At 40.4% G+C, this 26,021-nt stretch overlaps 2 protein-coding genes and 1 pseudogene across 4 annotated transcripts in view; 2 read left to right on the forward strand and 1 right to left on the reverse strand.

Annotated features, from left to right (window-relative positions):
- Nucleotides 1–1,574: 1,574 nt before the first annotated feature.
- LOC123507955 lies at nucleotides 1,575–3,959 on the forward strand (annotated as a pseudogene).
- A 602-nt stretch (nucleotides 3,960–4,561) lies between these two features.
- LOC123507956 (histone-lysine N-methyltransferase SETD1B-like) lies at nucleotides 4,562–5,842 on the forward strand. Its single transcript, XM_045261319.1, has one exon. It carries the CDS (start codon nucleotides 4,991–4,993, stop codon nucleotides 5,417–5,419), a length of 429 nt encoding a protein of 142 aa, XP_045117254.1. The 5' UTR covers nucleotides 4,562–4,990; the 3' UTR covers nucleotides 5,420–5,842.
- Nucleotides 5,843–8,043: 2,201 nt separating this feature from the next.
- LOC123507957 (mucin-2-like) overlaps nucleotides 8,044–26,021 on the reverse strand; it is a 117,876-nt gene continuing 99,898 nt past the window's right edge. For all 3 annotated transcript variants that reach the window (XM_045261320.1, XM_045261322.1, XM_045261321.1), the window contains 4 exons: nucleotides 24,346–24,548; nucleotides 22,469–22,570; nucleotides 10,783–10,939; nucleotides 8,044–10,488 (listed from right to left, as the gene is read on the reverse strand). In XM_045261320.1, the coding sequence (XP_045117255.1) occupies nucleotides 8,735–10,488; nucleotides 10,783–10,939; nucleotides 22,469–22,570; nucleotides 24,346–24,486 (2,154 nt within the window). In that variant the 5' untranslated portion in view covers nucleotides 24,487–24,548 and the 3' untranslated portion in view covers nucleotides 8,044–8,734. The remainder of the gene's footprint in view (nucleotides 10,489–10,782; nucleotides 10,940–22,468; nucleotides 22,571–24,345; nucleotides 24,549–26,021) is intronic.

Genomic DNA, 26,021 nt, shown 5'->3' on the forward strand with positions numbered 1-26,021 from the left:
GTTACATATATTCATTTTCCTAGATAATATACATATCTAAGAGAACGAATGACTGCTGGTTTTCTTGGCTACACTCATCTAAAACGTAATAATATGTCCCTGGACTGGAGGTAAGGCTTCTGGATGTATATATACGTCACCGGACTGGCGCGCGTAGCCCCCATGACGTATATATACGTCCCCGGACTGAAAGGGTTAATAGAGTCTGCTGACTTGAAAATGGTAGACAGTAGATGGAGTCAAGCCATGGTGGGAAACAATGCTATTAATTTTCTCGCCTCTCTCGTGTCTGTGAATAATATCCAGCTTTACTTTGAGAGTAAGAGACTTCCTGGTCTTCTTAGCAATGCTAGGTGACATTGCAGGGCGTTTTGGTGGCATGTAGAGCAAGGGAAGACGAGCTGCTGCTGACGCTGTTATTGTTTTGAACTAGGGGGAGTGAGTGGTGCGCGTTTTGTCCACGAGACGCGCTGGTGTATTCTAAAGCCTGTCGGCTTGCGTGATACGATGGGGCTTTCAAACTTGGAAAAAATTACCTGGATAAAATTTCCTTAAAGCGAGTTTGGTGTTTGTTAAACGAGCAGATGGTAGTAAAAGGAAACCTTCGTTGTAACGAAATTTCGTTGTGTGAATCTTTGTTAAGCGGGGGTTGCCTGTATGTATGTTAAGCTATATATTTTATATCTTTGTAGTGGTATTTGGGGAAGAATGTGCGAGTGAAGCACTAGTGTGTCATACGAGCTAGAGCAGAGTGAAGCACTAGTGTTTCATATGAGCTGGAACAGAGGTGAGGAATGAAAGCAGAGGTTGATAGGCAGCAGAGCGAGAAGAACTGCCGCTTCGGCTGGTCAGCAGCTCTGACTGCCCCACACACCACTAACCGCCTACCTTGCCCTGTCGCTGTTCCTATTGCCATCACCATTACTCTAAGCCTGGTTCCTGTGTTTGCCCACCTATCCCCTGTTATAATAAAGTGAGAAACTAAGGACTGCTTTGATTACTGCCACAAGCTATCTAGGCAGTATGGGGGAAAGATACTTTGACCTGAAGCTGATTCCTGAATACGACGGCAGCGCCACTCAGTCTGTTGTTGAATGGCTTGAGAAGTTGGAGCTAGTGTGCAAACTCCGAGACGTCAAGGATGCGTCATCCCTCTTCGCCTGACTGGTGGTGCCTTTGCTGTGTACCTGCAGCTATCTGATGAGAACCAGAAATCCACTAAGAAGATAAAAGAGGCACTGCTGGCAGCCTTTGCTGTCGATCCTTTCATTGCTTATGAACAGGGATACAAGGGTACAGGGGGCCACCGTGGTACAGTGGAACCATGCGTGCTTTGGAGTCCGAGGGATCTCCAAGCGCATGGGGTTTGAATCCTGTCCATGGTTCGAGTGTAGGTTGGGCTTCCTCACTTGGGGCAATGGTTTCCTAGTGGGTGGGCTTTGAGATAGGAGGTGCCCCCAAAAGTATCCCCTTTAGCCCATAAATTCCCGTGAAAAGCCCACATGGTATAAATAAAGAAAAATAAAAAAGACAGTTCATTGGCCGGAAATTGCAGACTGGAGAATCACCGGATGTGTACCTGGCGGAGCTACGGCGCCTTTCATCACTGTTTAGTGGTATGAATGACAAGGCCCTTGCTTGTGCCTTTGTTGCTGGATTGCCAGAAGACGTCCGCCAGCTAGTGAGGGCTGGGTCGTGCATGGAGTCACTTGAGCTGGACCAGATTTTGGCATGCGCAAGGACAGTGATCAGGGATGACGGCCCATGTCAGCTAGCAGCAGCATGCCTCGGTGTAGCGTATCCTGGAGCCAGGTCCTCGCTGGCTGCTGCCAGTAACCTATGCTTCGAATGTGGGGACCCGAATCACCTTGCTAGGGATTGTCGGGCTTGTCATAAAGGAACAGTGCGTGGTGGCCGGAGCCGCACTCGGCGACGTGTGAAATGATTCAAGTGCAGAGACCTCGGTCACGTTGCCTCTGCTTATTCGGGAAACAAGCGCAGAGAGAGGGAATCAGCGCTACCCTCTTCTCCTGGCAGTCTGTGAGTGAGGCGCTACCTAGTGCTGTGGTGAGAGTGGATGGTGTTCAGCGTCGTGTGTTAGTGGATACCAGCTATTCCAGGAGTATAGCGCATGTGTCGTGCTGCAAAGTATGGAAAGAGGGTGGTGTCAGCATGGTCACTATATGTGGTGAAGAGTGGAAGTGTAAGGGAAAAAAGTCGGTGTGCCTTCAAGTGAGCAGTGGGCCCTCTGCCAACATCAGTGTGAGTGTTGTTGCCGTGAAACCTCTTGGATTCACCTTCATCCTCGGAATGGATAGAATCAAGGTGGTGTCGCAGTTGATGCTCAGGGCACCGTGAGTTTTGGTGGGGTAGAAAAGACGATCTGTGCTGCTACAGATACAGTGGTGGGGATTAATGAGAGACTTTAGTGCTACTTTCGATCCCAACATGAAGTCATGGCCAGGGGCCTGGAAGTGGGCAGTAGGCAGGGAACCAGACATTCTGTACAACCAAGTGGAGACTTATACTGTGCCTGATGGAGTGCGGAGCCTGTCCGAGGAAGAGCTGGAGAGGTGGATCAAGGATGGCTGGCTTCTTCCGTACGGCAAAGCTAAATATGGGCCTGCTAAGGGACTGATCCCTCTCATGGCAGTCATCCAGCAGAATAAGAAAAAAGTGAGGCCAGTAATGGATTTTAGAGAGCTTAACACCCACATATGCGCCTACACAGCCGACGCGGATGTGTGTGCTGACAAACTGCAGGAGTGGCGCAAGCAAGGTGAGAACGTGTCTGTGATAGACTTGGCTAAAGCCTACCTGCAGATCAAAATTGACGACTCTTATGGCCATACCAGACGATCAAATTCAAGTGTCAAAGGTATCGCCTGATGTGACTGGGCTTCAGTTTAAGTGTCGCTCCGCTTGTGATGAAGGCCATCTTGAACTGTGTCCTCACTCAAGATTTAACTGTGAGGAAGGGAACATCAGCTTATATCGATGATATTTTCATAAACGAATGCATCGTTGAGGCCAGGCAAGTGGAACAACATCTCGGTAACTTCGGGATGACAAGCAAACCACTGAAACGCTTGCCTGACGGAGCTAGAGTGTTAGGCTTAAGAGTGTGGGGGAGCAGGACGGGCTTGTTTGGGGGAGGGATAACGGGCTAAACGACACCCCAGCTCATCTAACACAGCGAGAGGTGTTCTCTTACTGTGGCAAGTTGGTAGGACACTAACCTGTGTGTGGCTGGCAAGCTTTCATCAAAAGAAGAGCCAACCTCCTCACACAAAGCTGGGATCAGGTTATCTGCAATGAAGAGTTAAGCAGACCACTGCAAGAAACCGCGAGCCTGTTGAAGACGAGTGACCCCGTGCATGGATGGTGGAATGCCACAGGAGATGAGGCGAAGGTGTGGGTAGACGCTAGCTCACTGGCGCTCAGTGTCACGGTTGAGATGAACAGACATGTTGTTGAAGATGCCAGCTGGCTGTGGAAGGATGACTCATCTCACATCAACATGGCCAAACTAGATGTGGTGATAAAGGGTCTGAATCTCGCGCTGGCCTGGAGTGTCAAGAAGGTGGAGCTGGTAACCGACTCCTCGACAGTGCACTGTTGGATATCAGATGCTTTCTCAGGGAAAAGCAGGCTGAAGACCAAGGCTGCGAGTGAAATGCTGATCCGAAGAAGAGTAGAGAGTGTCGCTGATAGATGAGTGTGACCTACAGCTGTCTGCTACCCTAGTACCTTCTTCGAACAACAAAGCTGACAGCCTGACCCGCGTGCCTCAGCGCTGACTGAAGCCCCCCACCACCTGCCCCGCGGAAAAGGAAACTGTGTGTGCTGGTAGTATTGTCCCTAGTAACGGTGAGATTACTGAACTTCATCATGCCGCAGGCCATCCAGGGGTGAAACGAACACTTTACTTTGTTAACCCCTTCCTTACCACAAGACTGTTTTGTGGTACATGCGTACCACGCGCAAAAGCGACCTCGTGGTACCGCAAGATGCTGCCGTGGTACGTGCGTACCACACCAATACATTTCCGTGTATAACCGTGGCCTGAGTGCGGATTTTGCCTTTTTCATACTCCACGTGGTTCACTATAAACAAACAAACACTGGAGGCGTTATTTTTAGCCACCCCAGCGTAACAAAACCATCCCCCCCACTAGCCAATCAATATCGGAGTTAATTTTTCATGCATAAACTATAAAGCCAATCACTATTCTTTGACATATATTATTCCCACAGTCCCCCCAAGAATATCAGTTCTCTAGTATCGGCCGTGGTGAAACTGTTCTATTGCCTCTAGTTAGAGATAATGGCGTCTGCTTCGTGTAGCAGCGATGAGGATTATCATAATTATGAGACAGATAGTGAGGATATACTGGAAGACTCTCCAGATGAATATGATTCAGACTATGATCCTGAAAAAGAAATAGAAGAGAGTGATAGTGACAGCAGTGTTGAAACCCTCTCGGCAAGTGAGGGGGAGTAGCCTAGTTATGACTGTCTCAGGGCCACCCTCACCAGGTGCAGAGTGTGTGGTACTGAATTTATGATTAGTGCACAATTTATGATTATGTTTACGTTTTCTTTTATTAATAAAATGACAAAAATATGTTTAGAAAAAAGTACATAACACTGAGTTAGAAAGAAATATAATGTGTAGATCTGGCCGTGAGGCACGTGCGCAGACACGGGCAGGGGGCTGCGGTATAGGAGGGGAACGCTTTGTTTATATCGGTGGGTGGCTGCAGTAAGGAAGGGGTTAAGAGAGCCTTTCCCTTCTGTCACCCGAAGACAAGTACACGCCATCGTCGCGAACTGCGAAATGTGCCAATCCATCGACCCAGCACCTGTTAAGTGGAGGAAAGGTTCCCTGGATGTAGGAGAAGCGTGGCAGCAGTTCCATAGAAGAGGTGGTGTATCTATACAATTTGAGGCCTCAGGATGACTGCACGCCATCAACTGCCCCCACCAACATGCTGTATCAGTATCCTGTCAGGGTTCGGGGGGTGGACCCCTGTGAGGTTGGAGAGCTAGAGGTGGGAGAAGAGGTATGGGTGAAGCTGCCAAATGCTCGGTGCGATGAACGTCATAAAAAAGGTATGGTCACCAATGTTATCTCTGAACAGGCTGTTGAGGTTGATGGGTTGCCCCGTCATGTCAAAGATCTTCACCGCGTCACATCACAGCAACCAGCGGCTGAGATAACCGCTAGCAGGACCAATGAAGAGGAGCTACTTGTTGAACTACAGAGCCAAGCTGACACAGGTGATGAGGTTGACATGGAGGACAAAGAAGAGGAAGAGGAAGAGGAAGAACAAGAGCAAGAGCCTGCTGAGCGTGTGTTGCCAAGATGGTCGTCAAGAGTTAGAATACCACGAGTAGTGTGCGAACTTTGTGATTAGTATATCAGGGGGGAGTGTGTCTGAATTTGTTCATAGGTTGTTTGTATGTATGTTAAGCTATATTTTCTATATCTTTGTATTGGTATTTGGGGAAGAATGTGCGAGTGAAGCACTAGTGTTTCGTACGAGATGGAGTGGAGTGAAGCACTAGTGTTTCGTATGAGCTGGAGCAGAGGTGAGGAATGAAAGTAGAGGTTGACAGGCAGCAAAGCGGGAAGAACCACCGCTTCAGCCGCAGATCTGACCGCCCCACACTCCACCAACCGCCTACCTCGCCCTGTCGCTGTTCCTATTGCTGTCACTATTACTCCAAGCCTGGTTCCTGTGTTCGCCCACCTACCTCGTTATAATAAAGTGGGAAACTAAGGACTGCTTTGATTACTGCCACATGTTTTTCACTATTATTGACAACATTAATTTACGTACAGTTGAAGTTAAGCTGACAGATCTGTAATTTAGATGTTAGAGTTTAATCTCCTTTGTTAATTATTGGTACAACATGGCTTGCCTCCACTTTATCGGTACCTCACCTGACTCTAATGACATCCTTAAGGTTGATGCTAATGGCTCATTGACAACCTCCTTGCATTCCTTAGGGTACTCTTGGATATATTTCATCAGGTCCTGGTGACTCCATTTGTTTAGCCTATATATTTCATGTTCTACTATCTCCTTAGTTATGTGAATATCTGTCAGCCTCTCATTATCTTTTGCTCTGAAAAATCTGTTCATTATTGGGAATTTCCTGCATGTTTTCTCGTGTAAAAACAGTTTAAAAAATATTCATCTCCTTAGAACGAACCGGCTCTCCATTAGCTGCTTTTAAGGAATGGCTGGGTAGATCAATGGAGGAGTGGATGGATTGAAGGAGGGATGAGATAGAATATGGATTGATGTTATATTTTGGGCATCATGTTTTTAAAGAAATGTATGGCATTTTAACTAGTAATTTAATTTTAAATTCTAGTAATAAATTGCCCATTACTGATTTAGTAGTACATTATAATTATATTGTTTTGTAAGAAATGCAGTACATATCTGGCAATATTTACTAACTTTAAAGATCATCAAACAAATATTTAGTCTCAACATACTTTATTAGAATATGGTTTTCCCATTAAACTCATCCACATTGCTACACTCATTGATTTGATCAGCTGGGTTGTCTGCTGTGCATCACATAAGATGTCAAACAGTCAGCATGTAGTGAGGCAACATGTCTTTCATACAGTATTATAATCCAATTGCATTTTGTTCTCACTTAAAAAAAATCATACATTAAAAATGAACTGGCATTAACAATTTATGGAATTGCACCTTAAACTTTGCCTTGTTCACACAAACCTTGCACATGGTTCACTCATAAACCTTACACATGGCTCACACACTTTGCATGGTTCACATCCAAACCTAACACAGTTCCACTCACATCATGGACTTTGCTATATATTAACTATATAAATGATGAAATGTATTTTTCTAGCATGCTTTCTAATACCAGTCAGTGATCTGTAAAGTTTTCCTACAAAGTTAATGTTGCATTTCCTGTTTTGATCTTTAGCTAAAACCTAGAGATGTGACCTGCACATCATTACAGTGTATTGCTACATTCACAACTTATACACCTACACATACACAGATCTAAACTTACACACACGAGACTTGCAAGTGACTTGCTAGTAAAGTAACCAGAATCAAACAACTTGTACAAATTTCTTGATTATCATTGCACTCATAATTATTAGATACAGTATACAGCTTGTGGTGATGCCTATCACAGTATTTGTGTATTTGTGCTGTAGGATACTCACTTCATACCTTCAGGTCATGATCGTGTGGGAGTTATTGCCACATTTATGATATACAGTGGCCATGTATTCAACTCGCTGTTGTAAGACACCACTCACAACGGGTTATGTCTTGGTGTAATATGGATGTAATGTTTCCCTATGTCAGACCAGAGTAGATGGTCATTTGTCATTACACATTGAGAGTGGCTTAATGTTTTATGAGCTTGATTACATATGCATGAACAAGCAAGCAAGCACTCACTCACGCACGTGCGTATGTGTCTTGTGTGTACACACACACACACACACACACACACACACACACACACACACACACACACACACACACACACACACACACACACACACACACACACTATAACATCTTGGGATACACCAATTTATTTATGAAAATGGAAAACATTATTTTTTTTTAATTGGCATGTTGATAGAAACCTGAAGTGTCATATGTTTACTAATGTTTGAAAAATCCAGGGTAGACTTTTATGATCTCTCTTGCATATGTAATTGATTTCAAGCATACAACCTTTAGTTTAAGATAAACTTAGTGTCTGAGAATAAAGAAAATTGCTATTACCTTGAACAATTACCTTATTTCTTGGACTCAGACTGTACAATACTGGACTTGTTTCCATATTTGTTATATCACAAGATAATTAGGATGAGGGCATGATCTGCAAACATTACTTATTTATAATATACATATGGGATGAAAGTTGAATAGAAAGACATATGAAAGACATATTTCATGTAACATTAATGGATGCCATTTTGCATAGTTTATTACATATTAAGGTAAGGACAATCTGTGTACATTTTTCTCTTTTTTTTTCATAATTTCTGATCTAAAGTTTAGATTATGAAGTGTAGATCATGCTATGTAGCTAGTTCTTCATCTTCACTGAAAAGTACAGTTTGAGATGTGTGTATTACCTAGTTGTTTTTATACAGGATTCGAGCGGGACTCATAGTGTGTCCTGTCTCCATTTCTTCAATTTTTCTTTAAAATTATGCACGTTATGTGGTGTAACAACTTCATCACTCAATGCATTCCACTTTTCTACTATTCTATGTGGAAAACTATTTTCCAATATCCTTCACACATTGCTTCATCCTAATTTTTACATGTCCTTTTGTCCTTCCAGCTTCTGTCACCAGCACCAGGTCTTCCTTGTCTATCTTTTCAATGCCATTTACTATTTTATACATTGTTATTAGGTCTCCATATTCTCTTCTATCTTGTAAAGTTGGCAGTCCCAATGTGTGTGTGTGTGTGAGAGTGTGTGAGAATGGTGTCCACTCCTCATTGTTCATGTTGCAGACTGGCCACACCAGGTTGCTGCATGAGGCGGGCACCAGGAGGCAGACAGCCTGAAATGTCAGTCTTTGCGTATCTTTACTGAGTAAATGTTTATTATTTTCTTTATTTTATTACAGTGCAAATGATTTAATGGCTGTATCCAAGTACTTGTGATACTGTTCCCTAAAAGCCATGTTCTCATCATTACTTTATGACAACACAAGGGTTGCACTGGCCAGGCTTAAGGAATTCAGGGTGGCAGCGAGGGCACTCAGGGTTCAGCTTGAGCTTCTCCATCATGTGAGGCTCAAGAGGTGCAGGAAACACCATTGTCATGTGGTCACCGTGGTGATGGTGGTGGTCATCGTGATCACTCGTGCCATGGCTTGGATTCTGGGCTGGTTCTTCTAAAATATTTGGAGACAACTCTGACACAAGCAGTGAGAGCTCTGAGAACTCTGCTGAGGGAATGAAGAAGTCTCGATTGCCCCGAGTGGAAGAAGGAAAGGGCAACTGCCTAGCTCCGGGGAGGAACGTTTCCCGAGGAGACGTTCGCAGATTGTCATCCTCTTGAGGAACAGCCAAAAGTGTGGGGAACTCCTGCCTCATTCTCACAATTGGGGTAAAAGGATGTGTTGGAGGAGAAAGGAAGGTGGAGAGAGGATGTACAGCTGGAGAGGCAGATGGAGAGGTGAATAGGTGGGGAGGTGCTTGAGTCCCTTGACTATTGGATAACTTCAAATCCAGGGAACTGCGAGAAGATGAGTCCTCAGGAATGATGGGATCAGGAAACTCAATACGCATGGGGAAGTGGCGAAGATGTGGATCTGTGATGTTGGCAGGATCAATAGGCAGCAGGGAAGGGGCACTGGTCAGAACCCTGCGCGTCTTAGTGCGTGGTCGTGCTAGGAGAGGCTGGAACACTATTCTCTGCAAATCTTCAGGTGTTAAGGCTATTTCCTCCTCCCTGCGGTTAGTAAAGGAAAACCTATTGCCAGGGCCACGAGCTACACTGGCAGGCTTCTTGGTGATGCTTGTGTTAGGCTGCTCTGTCTGTGTTGCAGGAGCTTCTGTAATATGTGTGTGAGCAATACTGGGTGGCCTGAAGCTACTTGTGGTGGAATGAGAAGAGTTTGTGTCTTGTATGTGTGTGCTAGAATGCTTTACAGTACTTTGCTCTTCTTTCTCATTATGATTGGTACTGAATTCTATCTTAGGCAGAGTGAAAAATAAGGAAGGTGGCTTTTGTACTGAAAGGGTTGTGGAAGTTACTTTTTGGCTCAGCTGAGTGGCTGGCTGAGTGACTGGGAAAGTAAATGGTTGCCTGCTAGGAGTGGTTGGTTGTCTTGTGGGAGTGGTAGACTGTATTCGACTGGTTAATTGCCTGGTGGGAGTAGTTGACTGTATTCGAGTGGTTGATTCCCTGGTGGGAGTGGTTGACTGTATTTGAGTGGTTGGTTTTCTGATGGGAGTGGTTGACTGCTGTCTTGTTGAATTGAATGCTTCCTTATTTAAGGTTGGGCGTGTATTGAGTGGTGATGGTTGCCTGACTGGTGTGAGTGAATCTTTTGATGGTGGAGTGAATGATTGTTGTGGTTTGATTGGGGAAGTGAATGGTTGCTTGCTTGGTGGAGTGTTTGGTGGTAGGGTCAGTGGGAAAGCAAATGGCCTACGTGATGATGTGCTTGGCTTTGGTGTTGTAGTGAAGGCAAGTCTGGCAGCGGGAGTGACTGGTTTCGTAGGAGATTTGAAAAGTGTTCCTTTGACAGGTATTGCCCCAGACTGCTTGAAGCTCAGCTGAGGTCTTGAGGCATCCTTGGATGTGGTGCTTGGGGGAAATGGTGGCCCTGCAAGTGGTGTGCGCGGTAGCGTTCCTTTGCTTCTCCTTGGTGAGGCATCACCCACCGGCCCCACTGTGATGGCATTCTGCTCCTCTTCTCCCTCAGTCTTACCAGGCACTGTATATATTGAAGAAATAATTAATGTGGAAAATGAATGCATTTTATAAGTTTCATGAGCAATGAAATATGGCAGGAATTTATTGCAAGTGGTATTGATTGAACAAGTTAAGTGAGGTTTCAGAACATTTATCCTCCAATTTTGAATAGTTCTTTTGTAAGATACACCTCAGTGGGCCTTTTTTCCTCTTTATTGATTTTGGTCAGTAACAATCTTGTAGAAAAAAGCTTTATGTTTACAGGCAGGAAGCATTGAAGGAGTGGTGGCAGGCTGAAGGCTCAAATTAAACCTACCTTCCCCAATATGACTGTTGAGGTGGTAGAAGGTGGGGGAGGAGGAGCAGTTCACCATGTACCAGTGGTCACACACCATGAACTTCTGGTTGAAGAGGGTGTAGTTTGGGCACAGGTATGAGTACTGCCTCTCCAGACTGTCACACATGTGGTACACCTGTCAACATAAGGCAATATGATTATTTTTTGTTCACTCACTTGGCCACTTGTCACAATCAGCTCAGTCACTTTGTTCTTTTAGTTGATCATAGTAGTGATGAATACCAGGTTGTTAACCATTACAGTAAAATTGTATGGTCTAACTGTACTTTATAAGGGTGAAGAGTAGTCCTAAATGTCACAGCTTAATGATATATGGAAATGCATATCACAGCATCTTTGATAAAGTCATCTGTAGTTTAATATGCTACATTCATGCAACCTTTTCAGTTCCTCCTTTGCTTTTGGTAATTAGTATACTGTGTCTAGTTACATTATTTTATTAAAACTTACTACTTTAGTAAATAACTAAAATTTCTATAGTCCATTTTATTTTCATACAAAGTATAATAATTTGCTGATTTATTTGTATATTTCTAATATTACTGAAACTTCCATTGATTCTATATGATAAATAATACTTTTGCTTATTTATGACTTTTCACTGATATACCTTGTTCTTCTCTCACAAGGAGTCAATCAAGTGTAGGGGTGAACACCACCATCAAAGAAAGGAGCAAATCTACCTTCATTAATTAATTAGGTATTTAATTCATTTTCTCTCTCTCTCTCTCTCTCTCTCTCTCTCTCTCTCTCTCTCTCTCTCTCTCTCTCTCTCTCTCTCTCTCTCTCTCTCTCTCTCTCTCTCTCTCTCTCTCTCTCTCTCTCTCTCTCTCTCTCTCTCTCTCTCTCTCTAGAAGAAGAGGAGGAGGAGGAGGAGGAGGAGGAGGAGGAGGAGGAGGAGGAGGAGGAGGAGGAGGAGGAGGAGGATTAGCTGTGGATGATGCAAGTGAGTGTTTACTAAATGGGGGATGATTGAGATTATTCACTGAGGTTCATGATTATAAATGTTAGTTGCATGACAGGACTCCACTTGCCAATTCGTAAAATTTACACAAAGTACAATATGTGGCATCACTGAGAAAGTGGGGCATTCAAAATAGGTATTGTATGGAAGAAAAATGTGCACAGTATTATTCTCCTACATTGCTCATTCATAGACACACATTACAAAAATTTATAGACCCACATTACAAAAATTTATCTTATCAGTCACTTTACACATGACAAATAATGAAAATCTTGGATACATTGTTTTGCTTTCCTTTATGATGAGTAGATTTTATTGATTGTTGTAGAGTATTGGCATAATTGTTTTTAATCATGGAATTCACAGAATAGGATAATCTGGAACATGCAAGTTCCTTAAGTCACCAGCAACCAAACAGGTTGAAGGAGACAGTCTAACTAACAAGGTAGAGTGGCTTCTTAGTGCAGATTGATTTGCTTCAGTAATTGAAATGGACTATAGGTAAAAAAAAGACGCACACACATCCACAGTTGTTTTCATCACCGTCCCTCCCCCTCTCCTTTTCCCTCAGACAAGAAGCCTGTGAAGTTATGTGCATATACCACTGAAACTTTACTGAATTAGTTGCTAATCTAGAAATGCAGCTGTACATAAAATATGAGCAAAAGTAATTTGAAATAAATTGTGCTTCATCTGCCACTGCTCCTTATATACTAGAACATGCCTGCTTACATTTACAGTTGTTGCCTGAGAAACAACTCAAGTAAGATAAAAGGGCATTAGGAAGTAGTGGTAAATGCATCTAACTTTAAACTGGGAAATGTTGCATGTCTGACCATGTGATGCCTTGTATAAACTCACTCTCATCCACTCCACAGTTCACAGGAATACACACAGTATTCCTCACTCCTGATTCATAGGTATCTTAAAAACGATAGTTACTCTATAGCACAGCATTTCATATAAATAAAGTCTGAAAATCTCTATTAAACACACACATGTGCAACAACTATTCACTGTATCTTCAAATATTAACCATTTTGATTAGTCAAGCGTGCGTGCGTGCGTGTGTGTTCACACACGCACGCACGCACGCATGCACGCACACAAGTGGATAATGAGAAACTAATCCTTAGAGAAGAATATGGCATTAGAAGCACAAGATTGCATAGTAAGAAACTGAGGAAGGGAAGATGTCTGAGAGATGTTAAAAAATTTAGTTTCCCGCAAAGATGTGTTGAGATTTGGAACAGTTTGAGTGAGGAAGTGGTGTCAGCAAAGAGTGTACATAGTTTTAAAGAAAAATTGGATAAGTGTAGATATGGAGACAGGGCCACACGAGCATAAAGCCCAGGCCCTGTAAAACTACAACTAGGTAAATACAACTAGGTAAATACACACACACACACACACACTATTGACACTGGCAATGGAAAATGTGTTAACTCAGTGGGTCAAAGAAGATACTAGGTTTGGAGGAGAGGGAGCATCGTCAAGACTGGACTTGGTCTTTAGTACAGAGCCAATGGTCATTGAGGAGATGAGGGTGGAGTGCCCTTTAGCAAAGAGTGATCATGCAGTTTTGGAGTTCAAGGTGATAGACGAAGAGAAATCTAGAAGAAATGAAGAATATAAAGTGGGAAGATGGAATTATGCCAAGACAGATTTTGGAAACCTAAAGAAATTCTTTCAAGAGACAAATTGGATGAAATTCAAGAGTGCTAAGGAGCAAATGAAAAGTGGAAGGAATTTATAAAAATATACAAAGAAGGTGAGAAAAATTTGTACCAATAAGACAACATAGAGAAGTTGGAAAGCAGGACTGGTTTAACGATAGATGTGAAAAGGCTAGAACAAGAAAAGAGGATGCATGGAAGAGGTGGAGAAGGAAAAGACGGATTAAGCAGTGGGAAAGTTACAAAAGAGCAAGAAATGAATATGTGTTGATTAGAAGAGAAGAAAGAAAGAAACAAGAAAAGGATATAATTGATAAATGTAAAGACCAACCAAGGCTTTTTACAGACATGTGAACAACAACATCAAAAATAGAGAAAGTATTGAAAGTTTAGAAGTAAATGGAGTATACAGTGAAGATCCCAGGAAATGGCAGAGGCTATGAATGGATGCTTTCGGAAGGTATTCACAAAGGAGACTGCTTTTGACAAACCACTGGTAATGGAACAGAAAGGGATTATGAAGGAGTTTCAAGTAACTGTGGAGGAGATCAAGAACATGATGGGGAGTTTAGAAGTGAGAAAAGCTGTGGGACCTGATGGGGTATCAGGATGGATTTTAAGAGAATGCAGGAGCAATTGGCAGAAAAAGTTTGTGAAGTAATTGATGCCTCATTAAGGGAAGGTGTAGTGCCCCAAGACTGGAAAAGAGCTAACATTGTCCCAATCTATAAATCAGGTAACAAGAGAGACCCATTGAACTATAGACCAGTGTCACTTACAAGTGTGGTAGCTAAGATGTGTGAGAGGGTGGTGAAGAATAGATGGACAGACTTCTTGGAGAAAAATGACATACTTTGTGAGTGTCAATTTGGTTTTAGAAAAGGCGTTCATGCACGACAAACCTGATATGTTACTATTCGAGGGTGATAGATGTAATACAGGAAAGAGATGGTTGGGCTGATGGAATATATCTGGATTTAAAAAGGCCTTTGATAAGGTACCACACCAGAGACTGATCTGGAAACTTGAAATGGTAGGAGGAGTGCATGGCAGTTTACTAAAATGGATGGAAGACTTTTGGTAGGAAGAGAAATGAGAACAATAATTAAGGACAGACCATCAGAATGGGGATTGGTGGAGAGTGGAGTTCCACAGGGATCAGTGTTGGCACCAGTAATGTTCGCAGTCTACATAAATGACATGGTGGATGGGGTGTCCAGTTATGTGAGCCTATTTGCAGACGATGCAAAATTGTTAAGAAAAGTGAGATGTGACAAAGATTGCGAACTACTCCAGGAAGACTTGGACAGAATATGGAAATGGAGCTGTACATGGCAAATGGAGTTCAACACGACAAAATGCAAGAAAATAGAGTTTGGCAAGAGTGAAAGAAGAATCAGGAGTATGTACAAGATAGGAAATGAAGACATAAAACCAGTCATGAAGAAAAAGACCTTGGGGTGACAATTACCAATGACCTATCGCCAGAGAGACATATAAACAAAATAATTGGAGAAGTATTGAACTTATTGAGGAACATAAGAGTGGCGTTCGTATATCTAGATGAAGAAATGATGAAGAAAATAATTACTGCAATGATAAGACCGAGGCTTGAATATGCAACAATACAGTGGGCTCGAACTTAAAGAAACACATAAGGAAACTAGAGAAAGTACAGAGGGCTGCAACGAAAATGGTGCCTGACTTAAGAGATTTGACTTATGAAGACAGACTGAAAAGAATGCAACTTCCAACCCTGGAAAACAGAAGAGAAGGGGAGACCTGATAGCAATATACAGAGTGATGATTGGCATGGAAAAAATGGATAGGGAAGATCTGTGTATGTGGAATGGAAGAATGTCGAGAGGGCATGGGAAAAACTAAAATGGCCACTTATAGGAGAGATGTGAAAAATATAGCTTCCCTCATAGAAGGGTGGAAGCATGGAATAGTTTAGACGTGGAAGTGGTCAACGCAAGGAATATTCATGATTTTAAGAAAAAGCTGGACATTAATAGATATGGAGACGGGACAACACGAGCATAGCTCTTTTCCCGTATGTTACAATTAGGTAAATACAATTAGGTAAATACACACACACACACACACACACACACACACACACACACACACACACACACACACACACACACACACACACACTTTTTCTCGTATATATAAATGACATGCCAGAGGGAGTGAACAGCTACATAAATCTGTTTGCAGACGATGCAAAACTGTGCAGAGTCATTAAACAAAAAAGGGATTGTGAAATACTACAGGAAGACTTAAACAAGATCTGGAAATGGAGCAAAAAATGGGAGATGGAATTCAATGTGGACAAAAGCCATGTCATGGAAATAGGAAAAAGTGAAAGACGACCAGTGGGAATCTATAAGATGGGAGATGGAGTAGAACTAGAAAAAGTAAAAAAGGAAAAGGACTTGGGAGTGACAATGGAAGAAAATAATCAACCGGTAAGCCATATTGATAGAATTTTCAGAGAGACATATAATTTGCTAAGGAATATTGGAGTAGCATTTCACTATATGGACAAGGAAATGATGAAGAAATTGATAAGTACTAAAATAAGACCTAGATTGGAATATGCAGGAGTTGTGTGGACTCCCCATAAAAAGAAACACATAAGAAAATTAGAGACTACAAAAAATGGCTACAAGAATGGTTCCAGAATTTAAAGGGATGACATATGAGGAGAGACTAAAGGCTATGGATCTACCAACCTTGGAGCAGAGAAGAGAGAGAGGGGATCTGATACAAGTTTATAAATTGATTAACAGAATGGATGAAGTGGATAATGAGAAACTGATCCTGAGAGAAGAATATGACTTTAGAAGCACAAGATCGCATGGTAAGAAACTAAGGAAGGGACAATGTCTGAGAGATGTTAAAAAATTAAGTTTCCCGCAAAGATGTGTTGAGACTTGGAACAGTTTGAGTGAGGAAGTGGTGTCAGCAAAGAGTGTACATAGTTTTAAAGAAAAATTGGATAAGTGTAGATATGGAGACGGGACCACACGAGCATAAAGCCCAGGCCCTGTAAAACTACAACTAGGTAAATACAACTAGGTAAATACACACACACACACACACACACACAGGCAGAATACTGAAAGAATGTAGGGAAGAACTAGCAAGTTCTATATACAACATCATAAAATGCTCAATAGAAAATGGAACAGTACCAGTAGAATGGAAAAGAGCTGAGGTGGTTCCCATATATAAGAGCGGAAGGAAGAATCTTTAAATTACAGACTGGTATCACTAACTAGTGTAATATGCAAGATGTGTGAAAGAATAATAAAGAAGCAATGGATCGAGTTCCTTGAAGACAACAAATTAATATCAAATAGCCAATTTGGTTTTAGAAAAAGACCGTCGTGTGTAATTAATTTATTGAGTTTCTATTCTAGTATAGGTGATAGAGTACAAGAGAGAGAGGGATGGGTTGACTGTATTTATTTGGATTTAAAAAAGGCATTTGACAAAGTGCCACATGCAAGATTACTATGGAAGTTAGAGGAGAAGGGTGGCTTAAAAGAAAGCACATTGAGATGGATAGAAAATTATTTGAGGGGGAGAGAAATACGGACGGTAGTTAAAAGATATGAAGTCCAAGTGGAGAGCAGTAGAAAGCGAGTGCCACAGGGATCAGTATTGGCACCAATACTTTTCTTCATTTATATTAATGACATGCCAGAAAGAGTGAACAGCTACATAAATCTGTTTGCAGAGTTATAAAGCAAAAGGAGGATTGTGAAATACTGCAAGAAGACCTAAATAAGATCTGGGAATAGAGTAAAAAGTGGGAAATGGAATTCAATGTGAACAAAAGCCATGTCATGGAAATGGGAAAGAGTGAAAGACGATCCGTGGGAATCTATAAGATGGGAGATGGAGTAGAACTGGAGAAAGTAAAAAAGGAAAAGGACTTAGGAGTGACGATGGAAGAAAACAATCAACCGGTAAACCATATTGATATAATTTTTAGAGAAACATAATTTGCTAAGGAATATTGGAGTAGCACTTCACTACATGGACAAAGAAATGATGAAGAAATTGATAAGTACTATAATAAGACCCAGATTGGAATATACAAGAGTAGTGTGGACCCCTCATAAAAAGAAACACATAAGGAAGATGGAGAGACTACAAAAAATGGCTACAAGAATGGTTCCAGAATTTGAAGGGATGACATATGAGGAGAGACTAAAGGCTATGGATCTACCAACCCTGGAACAAAGAAGGGAGAGAGGAAATCTGATACAAGTTTATAAATTGATCAATGGAATGGACCAAGTGGATAATGAGAAACTGATCCTGAGAGAAGAATAAGACATTTGAAGCACAAGATTGCATAGTAAAAAGCTGAGAAAAGGAAGATGTCTGAGAGATGTTAAAAAATATAGTTTCCGGCAAAGATGTACTATTGAGACGTGGAACAGTTTAAAATGAAGAAGTAGTGTCTGCAACGAGTGTGCATACTTTTAAAGTAAGATTGGATAAGTGTAGATATGGAGACGGGTCCATACGAGCATAAAGCCCAGGCCTTGTAAAACTACAACTAGGTAAATACAACTAGGTAAAATACACACACACACACACACACACACACACACACACACACACACACACACACACACACACACACACACCGCGTAGTGTAGTGGTTAGCACGCTAGACTCACAATCGAGAGGCCCAGGCTCGAGTGCCGGTAAGCGGCGAGGCAAATGGGCAAGCCTCTTAATGTGTGGCCCCTGTTCACCTAGCAGTAAATAGGTACTGGATGTAACTCGAGGAGTTGTGGCCTTGCTTTCCTGGTGTGTGGAGTGTGTTGTGGTTTCAGTCCTACCCGAAGATTGGTCTATGAGCTCTGAGCTTGCTCCGTAATGGGGAAGACTGGCTGGGTGACCAGCAGACAACCGAGGTGAATTACACACACATGGAAGATGTCTGAGAGATGTTAAAAAATTTAGTTTCCCGCAAAGATGTGTTGAAACTTGGAACAGTTTGAGTGAGGAAGTGGTGTCAGCAAAGAGTGAACATAGTTTTAAAGAAAAATTGGATAAGTGTAGATATGGAGACAGGGCCACACGAGCATAAAGCCCAGGCCCTGTAAAACTACAACTAGGTAAATACAAGTAGGTAAATACACACACACACATTGAGATGGATGGAAAATTATTTGAGGGGGAGAGAAATAAGGACGGTAGTTAAAGATATGAAATCTAAGTGGAGAGCAGTAGAAAGTGGAGTGCCGCAGGGGTCAGTATTAGAATAATATATATAAATGACATGCCAGAAGGAGTGAGCAGCTACATAAATCTATTTGTGGATGATATGAAACTGTGCAGAGTTATAAAGCAAAAAGAGGATTGTGAAATACTGCAGGAAGACCTAAATAAGATCTGGGAATGGAGTAAAAAGTGGGAAATGGAATTCAATGTGGATAAAAGCCATGTCATGGAAATGGGAAAGAGTGAAAGACAACCTATGGGAATCTATAAGATGGAGATGGAGTAGAACTGGAGAAAGTAAAAAAGGAAAAGGACTTAGGAGTGACGATGGAAGAAAACAATCAACCAGTAATTCATATTGATAGAATTTTCAGAGACATATAATTTGCTAAGGAATATTAGAGTAGTGTAGACTCGTTTTCATGTATACAGTGTTAGAGAATCATGAGTAAGGGAGATATTACATCTAAATGCAGGTATGAGTCCAGTGAAAGAATGGAAGAAGAGGATGAATAATTATGTTGATGAGGGTGAAAGAGCATTCAAAGGTTTTGAGACGGCAAATACTTCCCTATTTAAGAGAGTTTTTCTATTGAACATAAATTAGATAAATGGATAAAGGAGAGTATGGGAATTAAAGAGAACGAAGAACAGGAAAAACAGTTCCAGAAGAAATTGAAAGAAGGGGAAGAAGGCATTTTTTTTGGACAATTCTAGGAGACAGGATAAGGAAATGGTATATAAGAGAGAAGGAAGAGGAAAAAGTGGAACAAGTTTAACTAAAAGTGATAAGAACAAGAGATTAAAAATGATGTATACAAACATAGATGGGATTTTATCAAGTAAATTAGAATTAAGAAATTACGTAAAGAAAGAAGAACCAGATATTATATGCCTGGTTGAAACAAAATTAAATGAGGCAATAAAAATAGACATAGATAATAGGTATAATATATGGAGGAAAGACAGAGTGGGTAAATGAGGAGGAGTGATGATGATATTAAGGAAAGAGATGGTGGTAAACCAAGTGGAGTGTGGGGAAGGAAAAGCAGAAGTACTGTATATTAAGATACATAATAAAAAAAAAAAGTTAACAAGCATTGGAAGATATGTGCCACCAAAAACAAATTCATGGACCAATCAAGAATATAAAGACATGATAGATGACACAATAAGGAGTCTAATGAGAATCATTAAAGAAAGGAGAAAAGTGATATTAGTAGGAGATTTCAACTGTAAGGTGGTGGACTGGGAAAATTATGAAAGTGGTATGGGGGAAGAATCCTGGGGAGATAGATTCATGAACCTAATGATAGATAATATGATGGACCAAAGAGTAAAGGAAAACACAAGATTCAAAGGAAACAATGAGCCGGCAAGATTGGACCTGGTTTTTACAAGGGGTATACAAATGAACGATGATATTAGATATAAGTGCCCATTGGGAAAGAGTGACCATGTAATATTAGAAATGAATATAGAAGAGGGAAAGGAAGATAGAGATGAATCATACAAAGGGGACTGATTGAACTATAGAAGGCTGATATTGAGAATCTCAAGAACTATTTTAAAAACGTTAACTGGGAGGAGATGGAAAACTCAGAGAGGGTGCAAGAGAAATATAACTTACTTTTGGAAATATACAAAACAGGAGTCAGGAATATGTCCCGAAATATAGACCTAAAGAAGAAGGAAAGAAAGATTGGTTTAACGCAAGGTGTGCTAGGGCAAAGGAGAAAAGAGATGGAGCATGGAAAAGGTGGAGGAGAAATAGAAATCCAGAAAATAAGGAAAACTTCAAAGCAGCAAGAAATGAATATGCTAAGGTGAGGAAGGAAGAAGAAAGGAACTATGAAAAGGACATTGTCAAAAATGTAAGGAGCAACCAAAATTGTTCTACAGATTCATAAATGGAAAAATAAGGCAAAAAGAAACAATAGAAAGGTTAAAAGGAGAGAACAGGATGGTGGAAGACCCAAAAAGTATGGCAGAACTGTTAAATAGTAAATTTCAGGAGGTCTTTACTAAGGAATCCAAATTCGAAAGACCACAGGGTAATAGAGAGACTGTCTATATGAAAGAGATTAAAGTAACCAAGCTTGAAATAAAAGAATTGATGACGGAATTAAATGAAGAGAAGGCAATGGGACTGGATGAAGTCTCAGGCATAATATTAAAAGAATGTAAGGAAGAACTAGCAAGTCCTATATATATCATAAAGTGCTCAATAGAAAATGGAAAAGAGCTGAGGTGGTTCCCATATATAAGAAAGGAAGGAAGGAAGAACCTTTAAATTACAGACCAGTATCATTAACTAGTATAATATGCAAGATATGTGAAAGAGTAATAAAGAAATAATGGATCGAGTTTCTTGAAGATAACAAATTATCATCAAATAGCCAATTTGGTTTTAGAAAAGGTCAGTTGTGTGTAACAAATTTACTGAGTTTCTACTCTAGAATAGTTGATAGAGTACAAGAGAGAGAGGGATGGATTGACTGTATTTATTTGGATTTAAAAAGGCGTTTGATAAAGTGCCACATGAAAGATTACTGTGGAAGTTAGAGGAGAAGGGTGGCTTAAAAGAAAGCACATTGAGATGGATGAAAAATTATTTGAGGGGGAGAGAAATAAGGATGGTAGTTAAAGATATGAAGTCCAAGTAGAGAGCAGTAGAAAGCAGAGTGCCACAGGGGTCAGTATTAGCGCCAATACTTTTTCTCATATATATGAACGACATGCCAGAGGGAGTGAACAGCTACATAAATCTGTTTGCGGACGATGCAAAACTGTGCAGAGTTATAAAGCAAAAAGAGGATTGTGAAATACTGCAGGAAGACTTAAACAAGATCTGGAAATGGAGCAAAAAATGGGAGATGGAATTCAATGTGGACAAAAGCCATGTCATGGAAATGGGAAAGAGTGAAAGACGACCAGTGGGAATCTATAAGATGGGAGATGGAGTAGAACTAGAAAAAGTAAAAAAGGAAAAGGACTTGGGAGTGACGATGGAAGAAAACAATCAACCGGTAAGCCATATTGATAGAATTTTCAGAGACGTATAATTTGCTAAGGAATATTGGATTAGCATTTCACTATATAGACAAAGAAATGATGAAGAAATTGATAAGTACTATAATAAGTCCCAGATTGGAATATGCAGGAGTTATGTGGACCCCCCATAAAAAGAAACACATTAGGAAGTTGGTGAGACTACAAAAAATGGCTACAAGAATGGTTCCAGAATTTGAAGGGATGACATATGAGGAGAGACTAAATAAAGGCTATGGATCTACCAACCCTGGAACAGAGAAGGGAGAGAGGGGATCTGATACAAGTTTATAAATTGATTAACGGAATGGATCAAGTGGATAATAAGAAACTGATTCTGAGATAAGAATATGACATTCGAAGTACAAGGTCGCATAGTAAAAAACTGAGGAAGGGAAGATGTCTGAGAGATGTTAAAAAATATAGTTTTCCGCAAAGATGTGTTGAGGCTTAGAACAGTTTGAGTGACGAAGTGGTGTCAGCAAAGAGTGTGCATAGCCTAAAAGAAAAATTTGATAAGTGTAGATATGGAGACGGGGCCACACAAGCGTAAAGTCCTGGCCCTGTAAAACTACAACTAGGTAAATACACACACTCTTTTTTCTGTAATGTAAGTTAGCACATTTTACAGGTCCAGTAACTCTGCCAGCCGATAGTGGGGCAAGGCGTGGTTGTGTGACAGCAGGATTACCTGGCAGCCAGTGTCTGGGTCAGCGTAGTATCCGGCACTGTGACCCAGGCAGCGGAAGGGAGTGTCAGGAATAGTCCCCAACAGCGGAACGGTTGCTTCTTTCTGAAAGAGGAAGACAACGGGGACATGACTTTCTCTAATGTTCAATTTTTCTTCCTATTTTCTTTAAGTTCATGCATTTTTCTTTCTATTTTTCTTTAAGTTTGTGCAGCCTTTCAAAAAGCTTTTTTTGAAGAAATTTCCTAACATCTTGGACAATTAATTACAAAAGAATTATGTACATGCAATATTAACATTTTCTTTAGTTGTAGATTGAAAATGTAAAAGCATTTTGAACACAAAAAAATAGCTATTCAGTCTTAAATAGTTATTACATAGGTGCTACATGAATAATAAAACAAATGCCATATCTCAAACATAGCAGGTACAAATTGTATCTCAGTGTAATATACTATTTATCAATATAGTCCATGAAGAATTTTGGCCTTTGGTACCATTTTGAAACAGGAAATCTCATAGTGATTATAATTGAAAGACCAATGTCTATAGTCTTAAAAAATGTATGGTAGCATTCTTTATCTTTTTTTTTTTGTCCTGGCTTATAGCTCCTATAGGTAACATTTAGAGTATTGAAAGTGCTGTTAATCTTCCACCCATTAGTGGTGCAGGCAATTTTATATATAGTGGTGCCCATATTAGGGCCCATATCACCACCCAAGCGCATCTTTAGTGTAACCATCTCGAACCTGGATATCATGGTGACATGTAGGTAACTTTAAACCACTCAACAAATGGTATAGTTTCAAGGCCATACTTGGTGGGATTCTAACTTACGTGTGGACGTTTGCCTGACCCCAATGCCTTCCTTGTGTTATCAACACCAGGATTTATGTATGATGTGAATTTTCTAGTGTGACTTACAGGTGATTTTTCTCTCCTGTGAGATATGTCCAAAATAAAGGCCAAATTTAGGGCTTCAAAATAAGCTACCATACTTTAATATCTTGTACACAGTGTTAGTATGAGCATATTTATGTTGGAATTAATTAACTATTTATGTTGGAATTAATGAACAGTTTTGAATGTTTCTTGTAAGTTTTCCCATATAGAAATAGTATCATACTTGTTACTTGTAATTCAACTAAATATTCATATTCTGTGTTTCAGGAGCTTTCTTTTGCTACTAATATATAATCCATAGCATTATATTAGGAAAGTTATTGGATGTTAAAGTAATAACTACACACAAGTCATTGGGCTACACGGTACTGCAGAAAAGTGGCGAACACTACTTAGGTGATGTTACTTGTTCCCTTCATACACTATTCATACCTCTATCATGTGACACTAACCATATCCCCTAATGAAGCATATTGGCTGCAAAAGAAAGCTGAAACTAAATATGAATGTTGAGTTGAATTACAAGTACCAGCCAGGCATGGTACATAATAAGGAAAAGTTACCAGTAACATTGAAAAATGTTCATTAATTTCAACATAAATATGGTCATAACTAACAGTGTACAAGATACCAAAATATGTGATATTTTATCTTGAAGCCCTCTCCTTGGCCCTTATTTTGATATATGATATGTCCTAATAGTATTTATGGACTATCTCTCAGGAGAGTAAAATCACCTGCAAGTCACACTAGAAAAAATCATGTCATGCATAAGTAGTTGATAACACAAGGAAGGCAAAGAGATAAAGAATGATACCATAAATTTTTGAAGACTATAGACATTGGTCCTTCAATTAATCACTGAGATTTCTTGCCCCAAAATAGTACCAATCAACCCCCAAGCTTATGGATTAATATGATTTGAAATTCTTTAATCTCTACCACCAGCATAACAGAGGCAGCATCTAGATGGTCACCTCGGTCATGGACGTGATGCCATTGCTGCAGGAGGTGAGGGAGTAGAGGAAGAGGAGGAAGAGGAGGTGTGGCAGGCGCCGGTGTGGGTGCTGGATGGAGCCCCAGGGGAGAGGTTGCATGATGTGGCAAGACTGCATCATTGTTGTAGTGGTTGTGATGGTGGCTCCTGCCGAGGCCTCCTGCAGACACCAACAACACTTTCCTGTAAGAAATAAATGTCTGGTCAAGTCTTGTATTGAACAGTGAAAAGAAAATGATACCTCACAACTCAGCAGGAGTATTTTTACCCCTTCATACAGCTTCAGAAACTTATGTGGTGGGGTTTAAAGTAATGAAGACTGTGGCCATTAATCTTTTGACCTCCAAAGACCCTTCGTAATGTCAATAAAATGGTATAATTGTGCACAAATTGCAAAGTAAAAATGTGTACCCAATACGTATTGAAGAGGTTAAAGAAGAGCAGCAACATAAAATACTGTAATCAATCATCATTGGTAACCATCACTGGCATCAGAAGCAATAATTATTGTAATAGAGGTAATTTATAATTAGAGGGAATTGTGAATGATTTCAGTAGTAAAAGATCAGCTTTATTAGTAGTCTGTGTCTTTGTCTTAAAGCCAAAGTTATGCTATCACAGAAAAACAGATACTGATTTATACTGTATTGAATATATCAGAGGGAAAGAGAAAGAGAAATGACACCTATTTACTTTTTTCAGCTCATTTCACAATCATTCTTTAATGAGGTACACATACGTGTTTTTTTTTTTTTTTTTTATGGAATACTGACTGCTATTATGTATTTATGAAATTTAACTAGAACTTGTGGTTAACAAATGGACCTTCACGTCATATTCTTTTACAATCACATATCACAGAACAACCATTCTTTACTGTACTGTGCTGGGCTGTACTACATGAAAATAAATCTTATTCACATGACAGTTTTGCACCACCACGTTAGATTATTGTCACCTGGCTCTGATTTCAACGCATATCAATGCACTAGACTGTACTGGGTTCTCATCATGATCACTGAAAGATCAGGCTGGTCACCGGATGTGTTCTGAAGGTGTTTTGCGTATCGGCAAAGCAGAATGTTTTCAAAAGATATATCTTGAAAAAAAAAAAAAAAAAAATCGCCTAAAACCTACAATAACATCTATTAAGAAATTTTAAACTAAAAATCTGATGTTAGAATAAAATCAGACATGATAACACCTTAGAAACACCTAAATAGTAACTCCTTTAACCATTTCCCTTCCGTTTTTTAATATCACTTAAGAAAAGATTGAACCTCATCTATATGAAAAAATTACTTGTATTCATAAAAAAACAATTGATTGATAGCACGCTGAATGTTACAGAAGACAACAATAGCAAGATTCGAGATGAGACGTCGAAATGCGAGGGCGACAATGGTCCGGCCACGCTTGTGAGCCAAGTTACGTGTTTTGGGAACCTTGAAAAATAAAAATAAACAAAATATAATGAGAAGAGTATGACGAAAAAGTGATAAAAATGGAAGACCAATAATTATATCAAGAACACATTACTCCCTCACCACAACTATTTTTAAAGTCCACAGCTGATTCTTCCGTAAATAACGAGGAAATCTTGTTAATTTTTCATAAGAATACCCGTGTAAATCCGTATAATTTCAGCTAGATACT

Source organism: Portunus trituberculatus, chromosome 23 (genome assembly GCF_017591435.1).
Source record: "Portunus trituberculatus isolate SZX2019 chromosome 23, ASM1759143v1, whole genome shotgun sequence".
Taxonomy (NCBI): Eukaryota; Metazoa; Arthropoda; class Malacostraca; order Decapoda; family Portunidae; genus Portunus; species Portunus trituberculatus.

Bases quoted from the DNA above. Each gene is read 5' to 3' on its own strand.
- LOC123507956 (XM_045261319.1), top strand. From the start codon at position 4,991: ATGCTGTATCAGTATCCTGTCAGGGTTCGGGGGGTGGACCCCTGTGAG.